At 54.4% G+C, this 21,385-nt stretch overlaps 4 protein-coding genes across 14 annotated transcripts in view; 1 reads left to right on the top strand and 3 right to left on the bottom strand.

The window, feature by feature from the left end:
• GALNS (galactosamine (N-acetyl)-6-sulfatase) overlaps positions 1-1,911 on the bottom strand; it is a 54,418-nt gene extending 52,507 nt beyond the window's left edge. For all 4 annotated transcript variants that reach the window (XR_008452004.1, XR_008452005.1, XR_008452006.1 and 1 more), the window contains exon 1: positions 1,763-1,911. Coding sequence is in view for 1 of the 4 variants with exons in the window: in XM_009563174.2 (XP_009561469.2) it covers positions 1,763-1,861 (99 nt within the window). In the remaining 3 variants the exon portion in view is untranslated. The remainder of the gene's footprint in view (positions 1-1,762) is intronic.
• A 27-nt stretch (positions 1,912-1,938) lies between these two features.
• TRAPPC2L (trafficking protein particle complex subunit 2L) lies at positions 1,939-5,066 on the top strand. 2 transcript variants are annotated; one of them, XM_009563175.2, is made up of 5 exons: positions 1,939-2,046; positions 2,557-2,729; positions 3,679-3,766; positions 3,881-3,960; positions 4,867-5,066. In XM_009563175.2, exons 1-5 carry the CDS (start codon positions 2,014-2,016, stop codon positions 4,910-4,912), a joined length of 420 nt encoding a protein of 139 aa, XP_009561470.1. In that variant the 5' UTR covers positions 1,939-2,013; the 3' UTR covers positions 4,913-5,066. The 2 variants fall into 2 exon arrangements, with proteins under 2 accessions (XP_009561470.1, XP_053934519.1); XM_054078544.1 differs by having other exon boundaries at positions 1,945-2,019.
• Positions 5,067-6,339: 1,273 nt separating this feature from the next.
• Positions 6,340-12,652, bottom strand: PABPN1L (PABPN1 like, cytoplasmic). 2 transcript variants are annotated; one of them, XM_054078949.1, is made up of 8 exons: positions 12,588-12,652; positions 10,727-10,904; positions 9,167-9,275; positions 8,703-8,752; positions 8,126-8,232; positions 7,940-8,027; positions 7,689-7,834; positions 6,340-6,885 (listed from the first exon to the last, which is right to left on the bottom strand). In XM_054078949.1, the coding sequence occupies exons 1-8, from the start codon at positions 12,605-12,607 to the stop codon at positions 6,846-6,848; spliced, it is 738 nt and encodes a 245-aa protein (XP_053934924.1). In that variant the 5' UTR covers positions 12,608-12,652; the 3' UTR covers positions 6,340-6,845. The 2 variants fall into 2 exon arrangements, with proteins under 2 accessions (XP_053934924.1, XP_009561520.2); XM_009563225.2 differs by lacking the exon at positions 12,588-12,652 and having other exon boundaries at positions 10,727-10,964.
• Positions 12,653-16,274: 3,622 nt separating this feature from the next.
• CBFA2T3 (CBFA2/RUNX1 partner transcriptional co-repressor 3) overlaps positions 16,275-21,385 on the bottom strand; it is a 29,176-nt gene continuing 24,065 nt past the window's right edge. For 5 of the 6 annotated variants that reach the window (XM_054078747.1, XM_054078751.1, XM_054078752.1 and 2 more), the window contains 8 exons: positions 21,227-21,316; positions 19,450-19,631; positions 19,095-19,351; positions 18,887-18,972; positions 18,486-18,681; positions 18,273-18,341; positions 17,863-18,053; positions 16,275-17,442 (listed from right to left, as the gene is read on the bottom strand). In XM_054078747.1, coding sequence (XP_053934722.1) covers positions 17,143-17,442; positions 17,863-18,053; positions 18,273-18,341; positions 18,486-18,681; positions 18,887-18,972; positions 19,095-19,351; positions 19,450-19,631; positions 21,227-21,316 — 1,371 coding nt within the window. In that variant the 3' untranslated portion in view covers positions 16,275-17,142. The remainder of the gene's footprint in view (positions 17,443-17,862; positions 18,054-18,272; positions 18,342-18,485; positions 18,682-18,886; positions 18,973-19,094; positions 19,352-19,449; positions 19,632-21,226; positions 21,317-21,385) is intronic. The other variant, XM_054078748.1, reaches the window with a different exon arrangement.

Below are 21,385 nucleotides of genomic sequence, written 5' to 3'. Positions count from 1 at the left end.
CACTCTTGCTTATTTAGAGCTTTTCCAGATCATCACATCAACCCATGAGCTGCACCTGAATCATTGTGCTGAGGACCTCTGGCCATGAATCACAGTACAGACCCTGGTCCTGTGCTGCTCACAAAGGGAACAGATGCAGCAAACGGCTGAATGTGGAAGCTACACCAGCTGGAAGAGATGATGTGTGAACCTGGAAACTGTGACCTACACAGGATCGTGAACATCAGGGACAGCGCTGCAGGCATCAGGGAGACAAAGATCTATGAAGCACAAATAAGCAAATGCTCAAGACATGCTCTCAAAAAACAAGTCTCGACAGGCCCCAAAACGGCCCTTGATATGAACTTAGGAGGACATCCAGAAAGAGTAGTTTGCAGGGTAAAGCTCACAGGAAGCTTGATGAAACCTCTGTATCTAGGCCTTTGCCCAAGCACCAGCACAGCTTTGGATCCATCCCATGTGCCACAATGCTCCCGCAAGCTCAGGGACCACCACTACCACACCATCCCTGACATGCTGTGCATGCACCACCAAAAATTTTCCCAGCAGAACATTTCTAACAGTTCTTTAATCTTATTATTTATTTATAATTATTTCTTGCCTGCTCGCAAGGCATTGGCGCCAAAACCATGTCCTGCTGAGCACCCATTGCCAGGGCCTGGGTGAGGATAGGCCACCTCGGGAACCCTTCCACCAGCCCGAGGACCCTGTCTTGATACCCAAAATGCCAGCGTATAAGCTCTCTAAGACTCATTTCAGAGTTTTAGAAAGTAAGCATCCTTTATCAGGCCTGGGCAACACGTGAGAGTGATCTCCATCAATCCTGTGCAATGAAACAAGAGCTGCGGACAGAATATATTTCCCAGTCACAAGTGTATGTATAAATTCCCTCAGAAATCTTAGAATATGCTTAAGCATATTCTATTACTCTCCAAGAACTAGTTTTAAAGTTATTATGAACTTTACAACAGTCAAATCTCTTGCCGATTTGGAGCTTTGGAGCCAGCTCTGCCTGACCTTGCACTTGAGACAGCGAAAGACTGCACACAGAGGTGATTACAGAAGCAGACATGCCTGTTCAGCCCATATCGCACTGAACACAAGCCATTATCATCTTGAAAGAATGAAGAGTGTCTGGAAAGAACACTGTATGAAAGAAAACATGCTAAAAACCCATTTGATCAGAGATGTTCTGTCTACCTTTCAAAAAATACAGTTGCTTGGATAAAAATTTAACTCTACTTTAGCTTAAATCAAAACATTCCACGTTTTCTATTAACGTCTTGTATCAGCCTCACTCTGAGGGCCCCACTCTCACCCTGACAGGAGTGCCACCAGCGCACACCCCATAACACACGCGCTCAATGGAGCAGAGGCCCCCATCTCCCTCGGCCACACTAAGGACCCCAGGTCAGCTTTGAGGGCAGGTGCTGAGCGCCCTCCTCACTCTGAGGGTGCCCTGAAGAGCCTCCCTTGCTCTGAGGGCTTGCCCTGAGCCCCCTCCCTCGCTGTGAAGGTGGGTGCTGAGCCCCCTCCTTGCTCTGAGGACACCCTAAAGACCCTTCTCGCTCTGAAGGCGGGTCCTGAGCCCCCTCCTCGCTCTGAGGGCGCCCTGAGGACCCTCCTTGCCCTGCTCGAAGGGCAGGCCCCGAGCCCCCTCCTCGCCCTCGAACAGCCCCGTCCCCAGTGACCAAGGTCTCCACCCTGACGCCCCACGAAATGACTTCCTCGCACTGACACGGCCTCCCCCGTCCCCACTCACGTCGTCCATGAGGAGCAGGAGGACGTTGGGCGGCGCGGGGGCCGCGGCGGGGCCCAGGGCCCAGCACAAGCAGAGCGGCAGCAGCAGCGCCCTCGCCATGGCAACCGGCGCGCGCTTCACGTGACCGCCGCGAGCCTCACGTGATCCGCCGCGGCGAATAGGCGTCATGTGATCCTCTGGCGCGGATCGCTGTCACGTGGTCGGCTGGCTCTTTCTGCTGTCACGTGAGCCGCCCGCGGGGCGGGGCCAAGATGGCGGTGTGTATCGCCGTGATCGCCAAGGAGGTGGGGCGGGGCCGGAGGGGAGCGGGATGGGCTTCGGGTCGCGGGTCAGAGTGGGGTCATGTGGCCTCAGGAGGAGTGAGGGGAGTGGGGCTGGGCCTTAGATTGGGCTCAGACTGGGTCAGTGGGGCCTGAGGAGGGCTGAAGGGAACTGGGCTGGACCTTAGACTGGAGTTCAGAGTGGGGCAGTGGGGCCTGAGGAGGGCAGGGGTGGGTGTTATGTTGGGGTTTGGAGTGATGCGCTGAGGTCATGGGGCCTGAGGAGGGGTGAGGGGAGTAGGGCTGGATTTCAGTTTGTAGGGCCTGTGGTGGACAGGAAGGTCAAGTGCAGCTGTGGGGCCTGAGCAGGGTTGAGAGGAGAATGTCTGGGTGTCAGATTGTGGGCCCTGAGCGGGAATGAGAGGAGCAGGACTGGGGCTAAGGGGCAGTGTGAGGTTATAGGAGAGGCACTGTCGTGGTGTCAGTTGTCACACAGTGAAGTGGCTGGTCCTAGTTAGTGTAATTTGTTCTCAGAACTACCCTCTCTACATCCGGAGCGTTCCAACGGAAAATGAGCTTAAGTTTCATTACACGGTGCACACTTCCCTCGATGTTGTGGATGAAAAGATCTCTGCGATGGGCAAGGCTCTAGTAGATCAGAGGGAACTGTACCTAGGGCTCCTCTACCCCACTGAAGACTACAAGGTGTATCTTTCTAATGCCTTTCGTCATGCCAGCGTAAGATCTTTCTTGGGAGGGGCTCTGTGTATGGAAACCTCACATACTACTTGATGCTGTTTAGACATCAGCAGAAAATACACAGACTCGCTCACTGACCAGTTGGCCCACAGAAGTTCAGGTTTGGTGGTTTGTTCAGTTCAGCAGCTGCTTTTTTGCCCAACTAGGTGGTGGAATAAATTTGTCTGTACCCTGTATATTCTTTTGACCTATACAAGGGAGCACAACATGTGAAAAGAGCCTGGTGCAGCCAAATTTCACGGTTCATAGATTGGATACTTTATTCCCTGCTTAGTTAAGACAGTTGGCTATGACTAGAACAAAGCTTAGACTGTGTAATTCAAACACCAGTGAAAGCAGCAGGAGTATAAAGGTGTCTTAATCAGCTCTGTAAGTACCTACATCCCAGGTGTAAGGTCTGATTTCTCTAAAACCTGTATTCCACAGCTGGTTTTAAGTCACAGAGCTGATCTTTTGAACTTGGTCTTTTTCCTCTGAATCCCACACACAGAAGTTGCTGATGCTGCTACAACAGACCCGACTGCTGGGATTTCAAATTGGCAAGTTTTAAGTCCCCAGTCACATTGGCTGACATTAGATGGTCTCCAGGTCTCTCTGGTCTCCCAAATAAGAATAAATAAGGTAGCTGGGTCACTGAAACAATTCTTAAGAGAGAAACAGTCAACAAAATAGCAGGAGACTGCTTCTGAAGTTGCATACCTTATGGGCCAATGTAGCAGCAAGTTTGACCTGAAGTTAAGGTGGCAGACATCAGGTAGAAAGGCGATACAGTTCCTGCAATCTAGTATCTTGCTTACCTCATCCTCTCAACTTGTTTCTTTGAGTGTATTGCAGCCTTGGTTTAGTTCTTTGCCAGGCCCTGGTGTGTCAGAATCATGTGCCTTAACAGCTGTACAGATATGGCTATGTGACTAATTCAAAGGTGAAGTTTGTTATGGTGGTGGATTCTTCGAACACAGCACTTCGAGACAATGAGATCCGCAGTGTAAGTGCAGGAAACCAGAGCACAACTTGCCACCTCAGTGGTTTTGCTACTTCCACTTATTCATAAAGTGCTGAGAAGCGAAAAAATATTAATTAAACTACAATCCCTTTTCAGATGTTCCGAAAGCTGCATAATTCATATACGGACATAATGTGTAATCCTTTTTATAACCCTGGGGACCGTATCCATTCCAGGTAAGTCAGCTGATCTTTGTCATCTTTCTGGAACTTGCAGTGTGCCTATGATGTAATAGAGCTGACCATTTCAGATGTACATGCTCCAATTGCCTGAATGGAGAACAGCTGTGTTATCTTTGGGCCATTTCTGCACAACAGAAAACTCTGATAGTCTCATGAGAAGTTACATTAAACCCTCACTCCCACCTCAGAACCAAGATTAGAAACATTGACTCAAGGAAAATTAATTTCTTAGGGTGAAAAAATTGCCTGTTTCATAGGTGAATATGAGAATAAACAGGTTAAAGAGTGAACAACTGTACTTGGGTAAGGAAGGACAGATAGGCCTTCCCCATGTCTAATTCCTCCTGTGTGTGTGCCCCCATTTCTCATCTGTAGTCTCACAGGGAATTCTAATAAAGTTAGACTGGACATTAGGAAGAATTTCTTCACTATGAGTGGTGAGGCACTAGAACAGGTTGCCCAGGGAGGTTGTGGCTGCCCCATCCCTGGAGATATTCAAGGCCAGCTTGGATGGGGCCTTGGGTAGCCTGATCCTGTGGGATTGTCCCTGCCCATGGCAGGGGAGTTGGAACAAGATGATCTTTAAGGTCCCTTCCAACCCTAACTATTCAACAATTCTATGAAAGTTGGGAGTTTCTATTGCCTTGGCAAGAACAACTTCTTTTATACTATGAGGCAGGTCTAAAGTCAGGATAAGACTTGTCCTTACTTCAGCTTAATTAAAAGTTATTTACTCAATGGAGCATGTTATTGTTAAAGAGTAAACCCATGTATTCAGCTTAGGGAAAGCCAGCTTGTTAACCAATAAGAGGCATTGTTAGTAATTGGTTTTGTTACAAGAGATCTGCTGTGCAGAACTAGCCGCTTCCTTTAATATTCTCTGTTCATTTCCCTCTCTAGGGCTTTTGATAATATGGTGAACTCCATGATGATGCAGGTGTGTTGAAGCACTGCCCTTCACAGTCAAGTGTTGAGAACATTCCCTGTGTACAGCAATTTGCCTACAAAGTTGTGTATATATTGTCTTCATTCTGTGTAATGTTTTAAATGTATTCTGTGTAAAATAAACTTGACATCTGCAAGGTTTGCATGGATTTCTACTCTAGAAAACCCGCGTATAGCATGGAAGTTGCTGTTCAGTTTTCTGTCTTCAGGTAACACATGAAAGCCAACTGTTCCCTGAGGAAGGTCAGCTGTGTCAGATAGGAGGTCTGTTCCCTACAGAAATATGTGCAGCTGTGCTCCTCTGCAACTCGGATGTTTCTGTAGAAATTGGGCTTTGTGTGAAAACAGCAATTCCTGCTGGGCTTGTGATCAGAGCAAGCCCAGCTGTGTAAGAAACAGCTAAGAGATTATTATTGGGGTCAACCTACTAGATTTCAGTCAGCTGATGCACAGAGTGTCACTGTTCCTCAGAAATACTGGTGCTCCAGAGAAGTTCCTCTGAAGCAGGAGAAGCAGATCACCAACAGCCATCAGTTTGCTCTTTGCCAGCCCCTTTAAAGTCTGCTCAGGACTCTTAATTCTGACAGGAACATCATGCATGAGCAATGCATGGGCTCCTTGTCCTGGTTTTCTTTAGCTGGAAGCACTCTGGTCTGTGTGTGCTTACTCCTTAGTTCTTGGAAAGAGAAAACTCAAAGTCAAAAGGCTCCAGGTTTCTCTACAACCACAACCACTGTTCATGCACCCTGAGAAAGCTCTGGCAGACAGCAAACCACTGGTCTCAAAAGCACCACCTTGAACCTGAGCAAGCCTTGCAATGATCTTATCTTCCTGAGGAAGATCTTTGGGTGACCCGCAGTTGCAGCATTTCCTGCTATCACTTTGTACCTCATTCAGGCAGGCCAGGCACACTTAACAGTTATTTCTAGCCCAGGTCAGGGAGCACAGGTAGCACAGTCAGGATAAATCCACACAAACAGATTAAGACATCAGGATTGCACAGCTGCCCGGTTCATCCCAAACTAATCTCTCAGCATCTCCTCCACTGCAGCTCCCTGCTGTTCTAATTAAAGACTAGCAAATCAATAACAGGTATTTAGATAAAAAAAAAAAAGACAAACTAGACTAGAAAAGCATCCCAGCTTCTTAATCACTCATGGAATACGCTTGCACTATGTGAGGCTGTGCAGCTACAGCAAGTTCAGCAGAGGCAATGCAGGCAGGCATAGGCCCTGGGTAGCTACTCAGTGCTTTTCAGACAGCTCTACTCTGAGTGTTTTCTGCCCCACAGGCAGCAGCTTGTGCTTCAAGCACTTAATCGGTTGAAAATAGGTAAAACAGCTAAAAATAATTAAAAAAAAAATTTGCACAGCTCCAAGTACAAGAAGCCTGGAGAAAGCCAGGTCTGTGCAGCGTATCAGCTCACAGCCAGCAGTCTCACTGCAGATGAAGTTCACACAGTAGGATCATTTATTTTAAAAATAAGTGACATTTACAATACCTTCTCAAACAACTTAAATACATTTAATCAACAACAATTTGTCAAATAATGGAACAAGAAAGCATTCAAGCATCTCCCACCATCTAAACAAGGCACAGCTGTACACTGATACATCAAAAGGTTTTCACATAAAAGTCTGTCTTTACACTCACAGAGAAAGGAGCTCAGTATTTTCTCTTCCACAAGAAAGTCCAACCATCCCAAAGTAGTTTTTGTTAAAAATTAAGTCTCAGGAATTTACAAAGCTACTAAATGGAAAGTTTAAAGCCCTAGAAAAAGCCTGACGTGGCTGTGTTACCAGTAATCCTCACGGCCAGGCAGATGGCTGTTTAAAATTAATCTTTATTGGCTTGGGTGGGTGTATTTTTAAATCTCTCCAATCCCATCTCCTCATTTCAGTTCCGTCAGCATCACCAGGGCGGTCCAGTCCTTTCTAGTATGGGAAATACCAAGGCAGCAGCCTTTGCCGACCTCTAAACAAGAACAAAACCAGCATCTTAGAGCACAGAGGTATTGCTCAGGCGAGATGTTGGCTGTACCAAAAAGCACAGCTACCTGCTCCTCTACATCTCCAAGAGCAGGGATTCACACTTCTGCCCCAGCTAACCCAAACTGAACCCCACAAAGGTCAGGCAAGCCCCAAAGCCAAGCATGGCTCTGGGACCGGTTAGACTGGGAGTGCGATGCCCACTCCCCAAATTCCCACAGGGACAAGGGGACGGCAGCAACTTTTCAGGTGTTTCTTCCACTCCCAAGCTCCTGTCTGCTTCCTTCCACAGTGCTGAAGGGGCCAGAGCATCATTGAAGCTAATCTGCAGCGAGTTTGCAGATGCGCAAGCAGCACGAGGTGTGCCAGAAAATAGCTCTAGGCCTGTGCTGGGGATATGAGAGATGCTGGGACAGCAGTGTGGATGGATCTGCCATGCCAATGCTGGCTGCTCACTTCAGTTCTTCCCCATCTCGGTGGCCCACAGGCCCCTCAAGGTGCCTGTGTCCCAGCCGGACCAGCTGCCAGGCTCCTGCCGACCCCACAGACTCTGGGGTGATGCTAACAGCCCATGACAGGAAGAAGATATTTTTAGCACAGGTTTCCAGGAAGATAGTCCTGCCAGAGTCCTTCTCCATCCTCCTCTCCATGCCAGGGTGGGAGGTGCAAACCCAAGAAGCTGAGCGCAGCTGGAGCAAGGAGCAGCTATCCATCCCCATCCTGAAGACCTCTGCTCCACAGGGATCTTGACCCCAATAGACAAGGAAATACACCCGCCCAGCTGCTCACCTGTACATCCTCCCTCGCATCCTTGCCTGCTGCCCTCTGTAGTAGCTTCCCCACTGGGCCAGCCCTCCTCGGGATTGGAAGTGGCCCCGGTAGCCCCCACGGTCAGTGGTGCTTAATCCCGGCATATTGGTCCTCTTGGGCAGCACCTAGAAGGCAGGAGGTGGCTCAGCCAGTGCTGCCGGCATCAGGGTTCAGCACAGCCCCATTCACACGGGGCTGGATATACCCCCGAGTCTTCATACAGCTCTTACCTTAATGACACGGCCTCTGAACACACTGCCATCCAGCTCCACCGCAGCCTTAACAGAGCTCTTCTCTTCAAACTCAATGTAGGCATACCTGCAACGGGACAGGGGAGCCCACAGCTCCTAAAAGCTGGGGAGAACAAGGGCAGCACCCTCAGCACCCCAACCTCAGCCCCTGTGCACAGCACTGACCCTTTGGGGTGTCCTGAGAACTTGTCACAGAGGATGGTTACTCGCTTGATCTCCCCACAGCTGTTGAAGTGAAACTCCAGCTCTTCTGCTGTGCTCCCATAGTCCACCTGCAACGACAGTCCCAGCTCGTCCAAGAACACCAGCCAGCCCCTTCAACATCTGCACCCCCTCATAGGAGGCAAAAGGCCTGGCTGACCCCAGTCACATCTTGCCACCACAGCCTCACCATCCCCCGAGGTTCAGGAGACCCTTCTAATTGAATATTCCAGCCTGGAAACCCAAATCCAAGAGACAGTTTCCCCACTTTGAGGAAACAAGCAGCACTGCACAGCCTGCATCTTCCAGTGGGGTATTTTGGGGAGCTGACACTTGCAACAGATTATCTGAAAGTGGCTGAGGATTGTGGGCAGATGCTGAGCCACATTCCCAGCCTGGGCCGGGCAGAGGAGAAGCATTTGGGATGGGACAAGCCAGCATTTGGAGGAGGGCAGATGGTCCCCCATAACAGGAATCTCGGACATACGTCCAGCTGGGCAAGGAGCAGCAAGGTGGGCTCTGCTCCAGGGTCTTCACTTACATTGCCCACGTAGATGGATCGCTGGTCAGCCTCCATCTTCAGGAAGAAATCTGCAGAGATAAAGAGTTGTGCTGAACAGTTGCAAGAGCCCTTTACCAGAGGGATGTCTGTCCATGCCGGTCTATCTCCTCCTCCTTCTCCATCTCCTTGTCCCCTGCTCCCTCTCTTCACAAAGAACCTCACGCAGAGCAACTGCTCTACTGGGGCTGTTGGTACTAAACTCAATTACTTAACTAAATTTAATTAAATTAACTAAATTTAATTAAATTAATTTACTGTATCTGGGCCTGCAAAGGTAGGCAGTAAGAGTAACCTGCATTAGCATCATGCCATGCCTGGGACCCCAACCCTCAGCCACTTCATGTGTCCAGTCCCAGGCAGAGCCACGTGCTTTGGCTCCGACTGCCACCCTGTGCCCCAGATGTGTCCCTGGGGAGACAGCAGCACCCAGGGACAGCCTGTACCTGTCTCCGAGCTCTCCATGAGGCAGTTCTCAGCACCCAGCTCCAACTCCATCGGCCTCTCATTCTCTTCCTCCATTTCCTGCACTCTGGCTTTGATGGCCTCCAGCTCCTGAAACCCAAAGCAAGGTTTGCAGGAGCAGCACACGGAGCAGGGACATCCCAACCCTGCTCCCCACCCTAGGCTGGAACACTGCAGCGACGCACAGCAGTCACCTTCAGCAAAGCCCTCTCGGGCTGGGACAAGGGTGAGTTGAGTGCTGGGGACAACAGTTTGTCCCACAAAAGGAGAGTTCAGCTCCAAGCTTCACTGGTAAGATAGAGGAAAAGACAAATTGGGCACCTCTATCTTTCACTCACACCCCAACTGGTGCTCAGTCTTCCTTGATTCTGACTAGTTCCCAGCTTGCAGTGTTGTTTGTGCCCATGTGGAAGGTAACAGGGGATGGTAATCTGTGCTCTTCACAACTTGTGGCACCCTCTCAGCAATGTCTCGTATCTTGGCTCCTGGAAGGCAGCGTACCTGTTGTGATTCCTTTTAGGCCAACAGACAGGTGCCTCAGTGCCCTTTAACAGGGAGTCACCCACTACGAGCACTCATTGTTTCTTTTTGGTGAGTCCACTGTGTGCTGCTGGTACAGTTCCCCTTGTGGACCTTCCTGGTGCATGTCGATGGCTGTTAAAGCGCCATATCTGGGCTTTGGTCGTGACGTTGGAAGATGGAGACTGAAGTGGAGCCCTGCTTTTGTGGGATACTAGGGTACAAGGTGCCTCACTCTCAGTGGTGTCCGCTGCAGGAACGTGGTTCTGAAACCACTCATCCATCTCTATTTCAGCTCCCCTAACACTGTGCAGCCTTTTAACGGTTTCCTGCAGTGCAGCTATACCCGACCTAACAGATCACCGACCTGAGCACACCTTTAGAAAGTACTTACCTTTTCTTCAAGAGAATAGTATGGGTATATGTTACACCCTGCCACCTTCATCAAAGCCTGCTTCATTACTAGTTCCGCTTGAGTGGGTGCATCCGACATCTCGGAGGGTTGTTCTGAGGCAAATGCCCACTACTTTGACAGAGACCTAGAGCGCTGTTGCGAGCTTTGGGCCTACAAGCCAGCACAGAACTACCCCACCACAAAGGGCTGTGCCACGCTCTGGTTGCCAGTGGTACCAAGGGCTGTTTAAGTCACCTGTGGTTGCTCCTGGCAACGCCCAAACCACAGCAGCCTCTCTTGTGAGTCCTGGGGGGGGGTTTCCATCTGCTCAGTCCCAGCACCTACCGTTGCCATGAGCCTCACAGACTGAGCCGGCACCAGAAGGAACTGGAGATTTGAGCTGGTGACAAAGAGGAACCGTTCAGTCTAGCTCAGCCAGGCACACAAGCTAAGCAGCAGCAGGGTGACAATTCAATTTCCAAGTGCTCAGCTCAGGGATTTTAACACCGGGGATTTAAGATTATTCTTATTCCTAATCTTTGGAAGTGCTTGAAGAGAAGTGTAGAAAGTTCCCCCGTTTCCTTACAGAACGAGGGAAAACTGGTTCCACTCCCAGCTAGGCACTCACTGGGTCCTGCACAGCCAGCTGCTCCACACTATCCTCCTCCTCCAGGTGGCTCAGGTCCAAGTCATCATCTGCAGCTTTCCACAGAGCTGCCATCTCTGCAACATCCCAGGATGCTTCCACCGCTGCCAGGGATGGTGGGTCCTGCCAGCAGTTCTCTGCTGTGTCCAGGAAGAGAAGACTGGGCAGAAACAGAGGCAAAAAGCCATTTGACAAACAAACAGCCATTTAACACAAAACCCAAAGCAAAACACCAGCCAGGCAAAGCACCTGGGGGCTTCCAGCAAAAGCAGGAACAGGTGCCACCAACGCAGTTTGCTCTCAATGCTGCAGGCAGGCTGGCAGCAAGACTCTAGAACTGCTGGAGTGAGGGCTACTGAAAGCTTTCTGCCATTTCCCAACTCAGGGGGCTGCACAGGAAACCTGGAAGCACCTTCTCTTAGGTGAATAAAAAAAACAGGCACAAGCATCAAAGCCTGCTGGCCAGGAAGGGGAAGAGGAAGCAATACCTGCCCCACCGGCAGAGCTCCAAGGCTGCACAGAAGGAGCAGCCCAGAGTCCTACCTCTCCCAGACAAAGGCAAATCCACCCCCTTTCTAGCTCTGGGCTCTTGGCTAAAGCCCACAGAGGGACAGACTCCCCCACCCCCACCAATCATAGAATAGAATTCTAGGTTGGAAAAGACCTTTCTTTTCCTCAGTGCCTGCAACCGAGCTGGGCTCCAACCCAGAGAGCCTCAGTGCCTACAACCGAGCTGAGCTCCACCCCGGGGAGCCTCAGTGCCTACAACCAAGCTGAGCTCCAGCCCAGAGAGCCTCAGTGCCCGCAACCGAGCTGGGCTCCAGCCCGGGGAGCCTCAGTGCCCGCAACCGAGCTGGGCTCCAGCCCGGGGAGCCTCAGTGCCCGCAACCGAGCTGGGCTACAGCCCAGAGAGCCTCAGTGCCCGCAACCGAGCTGGGCTACAGCCCAGAGAGCCTCAGTGCCCGCAACCGAGCTGGGCTCCAGCCCGGGGAGCCTCAGTGCCCGCAACCGAGCTGGGCTCCAGCCCGGGGAGCCTCAGTGCCCGCAACCGAGCTGGGCTCCAGCCCGGGGAGCCTCAGTGCCCGCAACCGAGCTGGGCTCCAGCCCGGGGAGCCTCAGTGCCCGCAACCGAGCTGGGCTCCAGCCCGGGGAGCCTCAGTGCCCGCAACCGAGCTGGGCTCCAGCCCGGGGAGCCTCAGTGCCCGCAACCGAGCTGGGCTCCAGCCCGGGGAGCCTCAGTGCCCGCAACCGAGCTGGGCTCCAGCCCGGGGAGCCTCAGTGCCCGCAACCGAGCTGGGCTCCAGCCCGGGGAGCCTCAGTGCCCGCAACCGAGCTGGGCTCCAGCCCGGGGAGCCTCAGTGCCCGCAACCGAGCTGGGCTCCAGCCCGGGGAGCCTCAGTGCCCGCAACCGAGCTGGGCTCCAGCCCGGGGAGCCTCAGTGCCCGCAACCGAGCTGGGCTCCAGCCCGGGGAGCCTCAGTGCCCGCAACCGAGCTGGGCTCCAGCCCAGAGAGCCTCAGTGCCCGCAACCGAGCTGGGCTCCAGCCCAGAGAGCCTCAGTGCCCGCAACCGAGCTGGGCTCCAGCCCAGAGAGCCTCAGTGCCCGCAACCGAGGTGGGCTCCAGCCCATGGAGCCTCAGTGCCCGCAACCGAGCCGGGCTCCAGCCCGGGGAGCCTCAGTGCCCGCAACCGAGCTGGGCTCCAGCCCGGGGAGCCTCAGTGCTTGCAGCTGACCTGCATTTCAACCCAGGGAGCCTCAGTGCCCACGACCGAGCTGGACTGCAGCCCGGGGAGCCTCAGTGACCGCAGCCAGACAGGCTCCAGCCCGGTCCCGCGGGTCCCACCTGCTCCGGCTACCGAACATGCTGCTGCGCCCTCGCTGCTCCGAGACTCACGCAGACACGTGCGGCCCTCTCGGCGCGCGCCGCTCTCAAACTTCAGCGGCCAATGAGCGCCGGGCCCGCGCCGGGCCCCGCCCCCTGCCGGCCGCTGGGGGGACGCGGCCCCGCCCCTCCGCCATCCCAGGACCGCGGGTTCGAGCCCCGGCCCCGCCAGCGTTGGTGGTGAGGGGTGACAGGCGTGGCCAGGCACAGCCCCAAAAACTTAGACAGACGGTCGCTCTCACAGCCTGTTTTTTTATAGCATGTTTTCTTTCAAACAGTGTTTTTTCCAGACACTGTTGATTCTTCAGAGACGATAACATCTTGTGTGGAGTATGATCTGTGCTGAGCAGATGTGTTTTCTTCTGTAACCATGTCTGTTTGCAGTCTCTCCCCATCTCCAATGCAAGGTCAGGCAGAGCTGGAGCCAGCTCCAAATTACCAAGAGTTTTGACTGTTGTGAATTTTCATAATAATATTAATATTAGACCTTGGAAAGTAATAGAATATGCATAAGAGTTCTGGGAAAATTTAGACACATGCACGTAAGCAGGAAACATATTCTGTCCCCAGCTCTTATGTCATTGCACACGATTGATGGACATCATTCCCACATGTTACCCAGGCCTGATAAAGGATGCTTGCTTTCTAAAACTCCAAAATCAGTCTTAGAGAGTTTTATTGGCTGGCATTTTCAGTATCAGGACAATCATGAACGCTTTCTGTCAGGGATATCCCTCCTCAGAGCGAGACACGGGGCAACGACCAACCCCGGGGCTCTACCGAACTCTACCAATGGTGGGGGAACGGCGTGCAAGACGCTGCCAGGAGAGGGGAACAAGGGCACCCAGCACAAGCCCAGGCTATGGAGCCTCTGGATGATATTAAATTGTCTTTATTACACAGATACAGAGTTAAGAACAGACATAACCTGAATCATAAAGTTTACATCTTTCACAGGTCAAACATACAGTACACTTAGAGAAAGCGGGAAACAGCAAGGGGGGGGGGGGGGGGGACAGCATGCCGAAGGAAAGTCCTACCACGTCATCTCTCTGGGCTGGGCACCAAAACCCACACGGCGGCGCAGGGCAGGCTGACGCTGTACCCACCCGACCCTGGCAGGATGCTCTGGTTTCCATCCCCCCAAGGACCCCCATGTCCCAGCGTCCCCATCCCCAGGGCTAGCAGGGTGCCTTGGGCAGGGCTCAGCCCCGCACAGGACCAGGGAACCGCCACGAGCGACGGGGGATGGCGGCACGACGCCTCCCTCCTGGGGCCGTGGCTTTCGGTGGCTTCAGAGGAGCCCCTGGGCTGCCACTGCGGTGGGAACAGTCCAGCACAGTGTCTGGGACATCGGAACAAGGTGGCATCTTGTCCCTGACCTCAAACCCACCCAGATCCACCTCCTCTCCTTAGGAGGCACACTAAGGAGAAGGGAGGACCCCAGCACTCCTGGAGGAGGAGGGCAAGGAGGGAGGTTGGAGGGGCTCCAGCAGTTGGGACCCCCACTCTGGAACACTCAGCCTCGCTGGGTCACAGCACTTTGGTTTCAGCTGGGATTTCAGGTTGGGAGCATGAGAAAGCTGGAGTGACCCTTGCCCGCTGGGGATGGGGCCCCAGTGCCGTGCTCAGGGCCATGGAAGAGCCATGTCCTCCTGCCACCACCTCCAGACTTGTGCTGCAACCAGCACCCGGCACTCTGGGCTCTGTCTCCACGCAGGCACCAGGACCTCAAGCAGGCTGTCCCCACGTCACCAACACCATCTCCCAGCCACATTGTGGGGGAGGAAACCCAAGAAGGGGAGCTGTGGGCAGCCACGGGGACTCGATCTGGCAGAGGACTGTGTCAGTCCACCCGTGTTCCCACGCTCCCCGACAGTCACCAGGGCGTCCCTATCCCTACCCCATGCGGTTCACTCATCTGTCATCTCCCAGATGCCACAAAGCCACCAAAGAACATGGTTCAAGCACAGCATGGGGGACACATCCCCTGTTCCCCTGCATGCTCCAACACCATCTTCGAGCAAAACACCACGCAAGTTCCCGCTGCTGCAGCCAGTGCCTCCCCAGCCGCCACAGCCCCGTCTATGCCTGCATCGCTCCAGCCCCGCAGACGCATCACTGCCACCGTCCTCCCCGCATCAGTCCTTTTTTTTGGGAAATATTACACTTTAAAGCTGTCTGGTTCTGGTTTGGACGTCTGCTAGCGCCACGCCGCCTGTCCTGACCCTCCCTTGGCTTTTGGTTTCAATGCAAGGTTCTGTAGGGTATTTTTATTATTATTATTATCATTATCTAAAAAAAGAAAATAATAATAATTAAAAGGAAAAAAAAAAGAAAAGCAAACCAGAAGGGAGTGGAAACGAGAGCAGACACTGTGGAAACGCTCTCGTCCGCAGTTTCCTGGTGAGGTGGAGGTAGAGAGGCAGAGCCCCGGTGCGGAGCGGGGCTGGGGGCACGTGGGGACACACACAGCGAGAAGGGCAGGAATGGGACGGACACCAGGGAGAGCAGGCAACCCCGCAGCAGGTGCTTCTGCAATACTCTTATATATTACCTCTTCTCAGGAAACGTAAGAAAAATAGACAATATTACATATGTCACACCATAAATAAAGTGAACAATCACTCGGGGGGCACCCATAAACACTCAGAGCCTCGGGGTGCTCCAAACCCCTCAGGGGAGATACACTGAGGTGCACAGAATCCGCCCAGGGGGGAGCACGGAAGCCTTGGGGTGCTCCAAACCCCTTCGGGAGGGGGATGCACTGAGGTGTCAGGGTGCACAGAATCCCCCCCAGGGGGGAGCACGGAAGCCTTGGGTGCTGGTGCCATGGGGCTGGTGACATCGCCTCGGGGTGCTCTGCGCACCAAGCTCTGCTGCGGCGCAGCGCGGCACCGCCGTCGCAGGAGGCAGCGCCAGCAGCCAAGCCCCTGGATGATGGGCAACACAACCAACCTGAGCCCAAGCCTTTCCCTCCCTTTCTTCCCCTACAGAAAACACAAAGGATGAAAAACTACAGCTCCTATCGAGCACACGACTTCTGTTTGCCTCCGGCCAGCCTCGCTCCCCTACGCCACAGCCTCCAGCGGGTTCGCATCATCTTTTATTTGGCAAATGTCTCTTATTATTATCACTATCATTATCATTATTATTATTAATTACTTTTTGGACCTCTGCAAAACACTATTTACATTCACATTAGCGTACAGCACTCCTGCCCCACGCGGGGCTTCCCTCCTCGGGGCCGGGGGACTTTCCGTATTGCACTCCCGTCCTCTGCGCTTTGTACAATGATGCGAGAAATACAAAATAATCAACATCGTCCTTGGCTGCCTCTTCGGCCAGGAAGGAGGTGGCGCTCGCTTTCCTTTCCTTTTTCCTCTCAAAAATCCTTGCAACATAAATCCGACACAGGGTGTGGGAGCAGCCCAACAGCAAGGGGCTGGGGGGGGTCCAGCTGCAGGTGGCCCCTGACTCTTTCGGGAAGGGAGAAAACCAAAACGTGTCCTTTAATCTCTTTTTTTTTATTCTCTTTTTCCAGGGTGGCGGTGGGCAGAGGTAGAGATGCGCCAGCTCTGGTTGCGCCCACCTAGGCGGTTCTCAGCCCCATCTCCCCCTCCCACGCCTTGGGGGCTTGCTTATTACTTTTAAAAAAACACCTTTTTTTTTCTTTTGCTTTATTTTAATAGAAACTCTTTAAAGCCCCGAGGGTGCGTCCGTCCATCCTTGCAGGGAGGGGAAGGAAGCGACAACAGAACGAAACGAACTTTGGCAGTGGAGAGACGTTTGGATCTTCCTTGGTTTTGGATTTCCTTTGGAGCAGAGGTGAGTCTGGTCTGTTCTTGGCTAGCTAGCAAGGTAGTTACAGGTGAGCGTCCATCACGCGGCTTGACTTGGTGTCGTCTGGTTTTTGGATTTTTCTTTTTTTTTTTCTTTTTTTTTTCTTTTTTTTTTACAATTTCTTACTTAAAGCCAAAGAGTCCGACGTTTTCTTTTTTATTGTCTTTATTTTTTTTTTTTTACAAAAAAAAAAAAAGGAAAAAAGAAAAAAAAAAAGGAAGAGAGAGATGAATAAAAGAAGTTTCTTTCCTCCTGCAGGTGAGCCCCCTCAGCAGTGCCGATGTGGGCCAGGCCAGCCTCTTCCCATGTCACCGCATGGCGAGGCTGCAGTGAAATCCCTCATCCAGAAAGTAAAAAAAAAAAAAAAAGAGAAAAACCTCAAAAAAACCAACAAAAAACCAAACAACAATCCCCCAACCGATAGAAAACCAACCAAAAAAAGCCAAAACAAAGACCGAAGAAAGAACAGAGAAGACCGGTATTTGCCTTAACTCCACTTAAAGCCCAGTTTGAGGATCCGTGAGGATTATTTGTGAGAGCTAGAGAGGTCGTTTCGGAGGTCATACGAGTCAGGTAGCTGAGGAAATTGCATCGAGTGCAGTCTGTGTCTTTTGGAGAGCGGTGGTAGCAGCAGCAGCGGTGGCGGCGGCGGCGGCAGCAGTCCGAGGGCGGCTCAGCGGGATGCGCTCTCCAGCGGAGCTGGGGTGGCCGGTGTGCCGGCACGGGAAGCGGCCGCCGAGCCTGTCTCGCTGGGGCTGCTGGCGATGGTGGCCACCCCATCGGGCTGGCACGGACCCGGTGGCAGGCCCACGCCAGCAGTGGGGGTGGCAGGGGCTGGCAGCCCTTGCAGAGTCTGCCCGCAGACGTGGTGGTGCTTCTCCCAATCCTTGTGCTGGCAGAAGGAGCCGCAGTAGCGGGCAGTGTTGCAGCCGCTGCAGGTCTCGCTCGCTTTGCGCCCGCAGTTCCAACAGCTCTGCGGAGATGCAAAGCCAAACCTCAGCACCAGACTGTGCATTCCCATCCTGGGCTGTGCACCCCATCCCAGACCATGGACTCTGTCCCAGAGTGTGCACATCACACCAGACCATGCACCTGCATCCCAGACTGTGCTCCTCAATCCTGGACCACGCACCCTTGTCGTGGACTATGCGCATCATCCTGAATGGTGCACCCCATCCTGAACCGTAGGTCCTCATCCTGGACCTTACACCCCATTCCCAGACTGAGTGCAAGAAAACTCCTCTTTTTCACACCCCATGGCATTGCTGCAGCCCCCCAGTACCCAAACTTGCACACACACATGCTGCAAACTTGGTTGTGAAAGGAGCAGGTCCCAAATGCCTGTGCTGCCGCAACCCCTATCCACCCACAGCTCACCCCTGTCGGTCCTCACCTCGCTGGAGTCCTCCTGCTGATTGATGACTGTCAGGGCATCCTCTGAAGCCTGGCGCTTGGCCTCGGCCAAGGCTCGTTCCATCTTGGCTCGCTCTGTTGTGATCAGCTCGTGGGCTTTCCGCTCAGCATCCGACACGGCCTTCTGCAGCTCAGACATGGCCTGACGCTTCACCTCGTTCACAGCTTCTTCTGGAAGGAAAGCGGTTGAGCACGGCATGTGTGGTCACCCCAGCCCCGGCTCTGCGCATCCCCCTCTTGCAGCACGATGGGAGAGCTGCAAGCATCCACCCCACACCGCAAACCCACTCTGACCCCCACCAGCACCCTGACGCCGCACGGGGAGGTGATGGGGCAGAGACCTTGCCAGCTTGGCACACCAGTGGGCACCAGTGCCCACCTCACACTCACCAGCCTTCCTCCAGATCTCCTCCGGCATGTACCCGGAGAGCGGCCGCGGTGTGAACTCCCGGTGAGCATCTGTGAAGGAGTGGGGACAACACCATTAGGAGATGCTGTCCCCTTCAAACTCACCAGCTGGCAGCTCCAGACCCCCAAGGGAACGGCACGGGCACCCCGGAGAGGGGCGCAGCCTCCCCGAACGCACCCCACGGCCGTCAATACCTAACTGGGGTGCCTCAGAGGCAGAGGAGCTGTTGTGAGGGCGGGCGGAAGGGGGGCTGCCTTTCTTCATGTCCTCGACATCGCTGTAGCGCCGGATCCAGTGGTTGAGCTCCTCGCGGTCGGCCTCCTGGCACCGCCGCAGCACCGTCAGCGACCGGCGCGTCTTCTCCACCATATCCATGATGCAGTTCAGCAGCTGGAGGGGCAAGATCAGGGTTTGAGGGGGAACTCTGCTGCAAGCAGCTGGGGGGCTGCGGTGCTTGGGGGTGGGTTTGGGCTATGCTGGGGCTGCTGAGCCTCTTCGGCTCTGGGGAGCAGAGGATGGGGATGGAGAGCAAAGCTGGGAGGACACAAAGCATGCACATCAGCCCTGCAGGACTGCTGTGGGAGGCACAACGTACATTGTTGAGGTGTTTCCACTCCTCTGCCCATTCCCGGTCGGTGAGACGGTGGTCGATCACCTCCTCCTGCCGTGTCCCATGCACCGCTGCAAGGCAAACCCAGGTCAGCCCCATGCAGCACCTCTCTCCCTGGGGAGGTGCTCCCCAAGCCATCACCCATCATCTCCATCACCCCCCAGCCATAGTGTGTGGGGATGCCACCACTCACCGGCGGGCCGCTGGCGCTCCCGGAGCTCCCGGGGGTCGGGGTGACGGTAGGCATCACGGTAGTGGTGTGCCATGGCCATGTCCTCCAGGCGGTAGTGCTGGGGCAGGGGGGGAGCGGCAGGGGGGTGCCCCAGCCCGTTGGGCGGGTGGCTCAGCCCGTTGCTGGGGCTGTAGCGCTGCGCCGGGCTCATGGTGCACGGCCGCTTGCTGAGGTGCTCAGGGTGCAGAGGGTCTCGGTCCAAACCGTTCTCTTTGGTCCTGGGTGGAGAAGAGGAGGTCAGTCCCTGCCAGGCACCAGCGTCTGCCACCCTGAGGGTGTGTGGCAGAGATGTGTCCCCCAAAAACACCCCTCACACCTGTCTGGCGTCCTCCTCTTGCCGCTCTCGCCCACCTCCAGGAGCAGCTCGGAGGAGTCGATGGGAGAAGAGGCATTGGCATCCAGCAGCAGCTGCTCGTGCTGGGCCAGGTACTGGGCCGGGGTCTGCTTGGCCATGCGGGCGCAGTGCAGCAGCTCCCGCTGCAGCAGCGGCAGATTGGCCTGTGAGGGGAGCGAGAATCCAGTCCACAGCCCCCCAGATGCCCCCCAGCCCAGCTCTTAGCTGCTTAGAGCCCACCCAGAGCCTGCCTGTCCGAGCACAGCCCCCTCATCACAGCACAGCTTTGCCCCAGCCTACGAGGCAGGCATCAGCCTTCTCTTTGGGGTCCCACCACCTTCCCTAAGGAGACATCCCTGGATTCCACTCACTGCAGAGTGCCCAGGCCAGCTAGGCTGCCAGGGGGGACACATGTGGCACCTCAGAGGATCTGGCCATGTGCCAGCACATGGCTTCAACCAAACCCTCCTGCATCCTGGCAAAGTTTGCAGAACATCATCCCCCGGCCAGGTTGACCTCCTCTTTTATCCTGTCCCTGTTGTGTTTGTTCTGGGGAGGGACCCCTAGCCCAGGGGAGTCCCCATCCCATGGAGCAAGAGGGCCAGTTGTGAACCCCCCACCCACCATGTCCTCCCCTGCCACCGCAGCCCCTACGAGCATGGAAAACAGCAAGAATAAAACAGCAGAACCGCCTTTCTGCCCTGTCTCTCTGGCTGCCAGCTCTGGTTTTCTCTTTAGGCAGCTGATCCACAGCCAAACTCCCATCTGTCAGACACGTTAGCGCCCGAACCGATGCACGCTGCAGCGAACGGGGCCAGATCCTCCCCTTTCCCAGCCGGAGGGGAACAGCCCCGCAAAAACAAGCAAGCCCCTGAGTCTGGGAAGCACGCCGAGCCCGGCTGGTTGCAGTTAGGATAATGAGAAACATCTGGAGCCTGCGGTGGGAACAGCTGGGAGCAGGGTGCCAGGGAGGCCGGCACGGCCACCGCGCGCTTGGCAGTGGGACAGCAGGGCTGGCTCCCAGCCCACCCTGAGCTACAGGGCCACCAGCACCCAGCAAGACCCCGCGAGCCGGGGATGCATCGACCCCCTGGTACAGCGGAGCCCACACTCCCCTGGATGTTGCGGTTTGAGCCACGGGCTCCCTCCAGGCGGGAGGACGAGGGGGCTCAGCCCCATGCTGCCTGCTCTGTGTCTCAACCCTTCCCATTCCGTCTCTGCCTTTCCCTGCCAGGAGCAAACTGCTCCAGCAGCCTTGCAGGCAGATTCCTGTGGTGAGGATGGACCTCTGCTCCTGGGGGCCGGGGAGGCAGAGGTGAAAAAGGGGCTTTTTTTGCACTTTTTTGTTATTCCTCTGTTAATGAGGGACAGGCTACGCTGGGCTTGAACATCTGCCAGCAGCCTGAGCGCTGCCAGGCGTGCCAGCGGACGGCGAATCCCTTCGAAGCTGGGTGACAGTGCAGAGTCAGCACAAAATTAAAAGGCAAATAAAGAAAGGGGATTTTTAATGAATTGCAAATGGTTACCAGCTGGGCTGAACCCTTGCTTTATTGCAAACAGCCCCAGCCTCATGTGACTCCACACGTGCAAGGAGGTGGGCACGCGGGGGTGGGGGGAAAAAACACGTGCCCAGGGGAGTTGTGGGCAGCCCCGCAGGCGGTTGTCAGCCTTGAGCCCAAAGCCACTCTCGGATCCCCCTGTGCTGGTAATGTCGATGCAAACCCCAACGACCCAGCAGCGCACGGGTTGGGGCACCCACCTTGAGGAAGGGGATGACGAAGGGTCGCAGCGGGAAGTTGGTGGCCTCCTGGAGCTTGGCGTGAAACTCCTCGATGGTGAGTGTGGAATTCTGTGGGGACAGCCCAAGCTCAGTGCCACCAGCTACAGCCCCCTGCATCCCCCCAGGGGATGTTTTGCA

The sequence above is a fragment of the Cuculus canorus genome, chromosome 13 (assembly GCF_017976375.1).
Source record: "Cuculus canorus isolate bCucCan1 chromosome 13, bCucCan1.pri, whole genome shotgun sequence".
Lineage (NCBI taxonomy): Eukaryota > Metazoa > Chordata > Aves > Cuculiformes > Cuculidae > Cuculus > Cuculus canorus.
The sequence above is the reverse complement of the archived record's forward strand: the minus strand, read 5'-3'. Positions and strand labels throughout refer to the sequence as shown.

Excerpts from the sequence above, each read along its gene's own strand:
- PABPN1L (XM_009563225.2), bottom strand. The coding sequence starts at position 10,951 with ATGGCTGTTTGTTTGTCAAATGGCTTTTTGCCTCTGTTTCTGCCCAGT. Across the intron at positions 9,276-10,726 it reads AGCTGGCTGTGCAGGACCCA|GAGCTGGAGGCCATCAAAGC; the intron begins GTGAGTGCCTAG and ends TTTGGGTTTCAG. Across the intron at positions 8,028-8,125 it reads TTCTCAGGACACCCCAAAGG|GTATGCCTACATTGAGTTTG; the intron begins GTCAGTGCTGTG and ends GTCCCGTTGCAG.
- TRAPPC2L (XM_009563175.2), top strand. The coding sequence starts at position 2,014 with ATGGCGGTGTGTATCGCCGTGATCGCCAAGGAG. Across the intron at positions 2,047-2,556 it reads TCGCCGTGATCGCCAAGGAG|AACTACCCTCTCTACATCCG; the intron begins GTGGGGCGGGGC and ends ATTTGTTCTCAG. Across the intron at positions 3,961-4,866 it reads GGGGACCGTATCCATTCCAG|GGCTTTTGATAATATGGTGA; the intron begins GTAAGTCAGCTG and ends TTCCCTCTCTAG.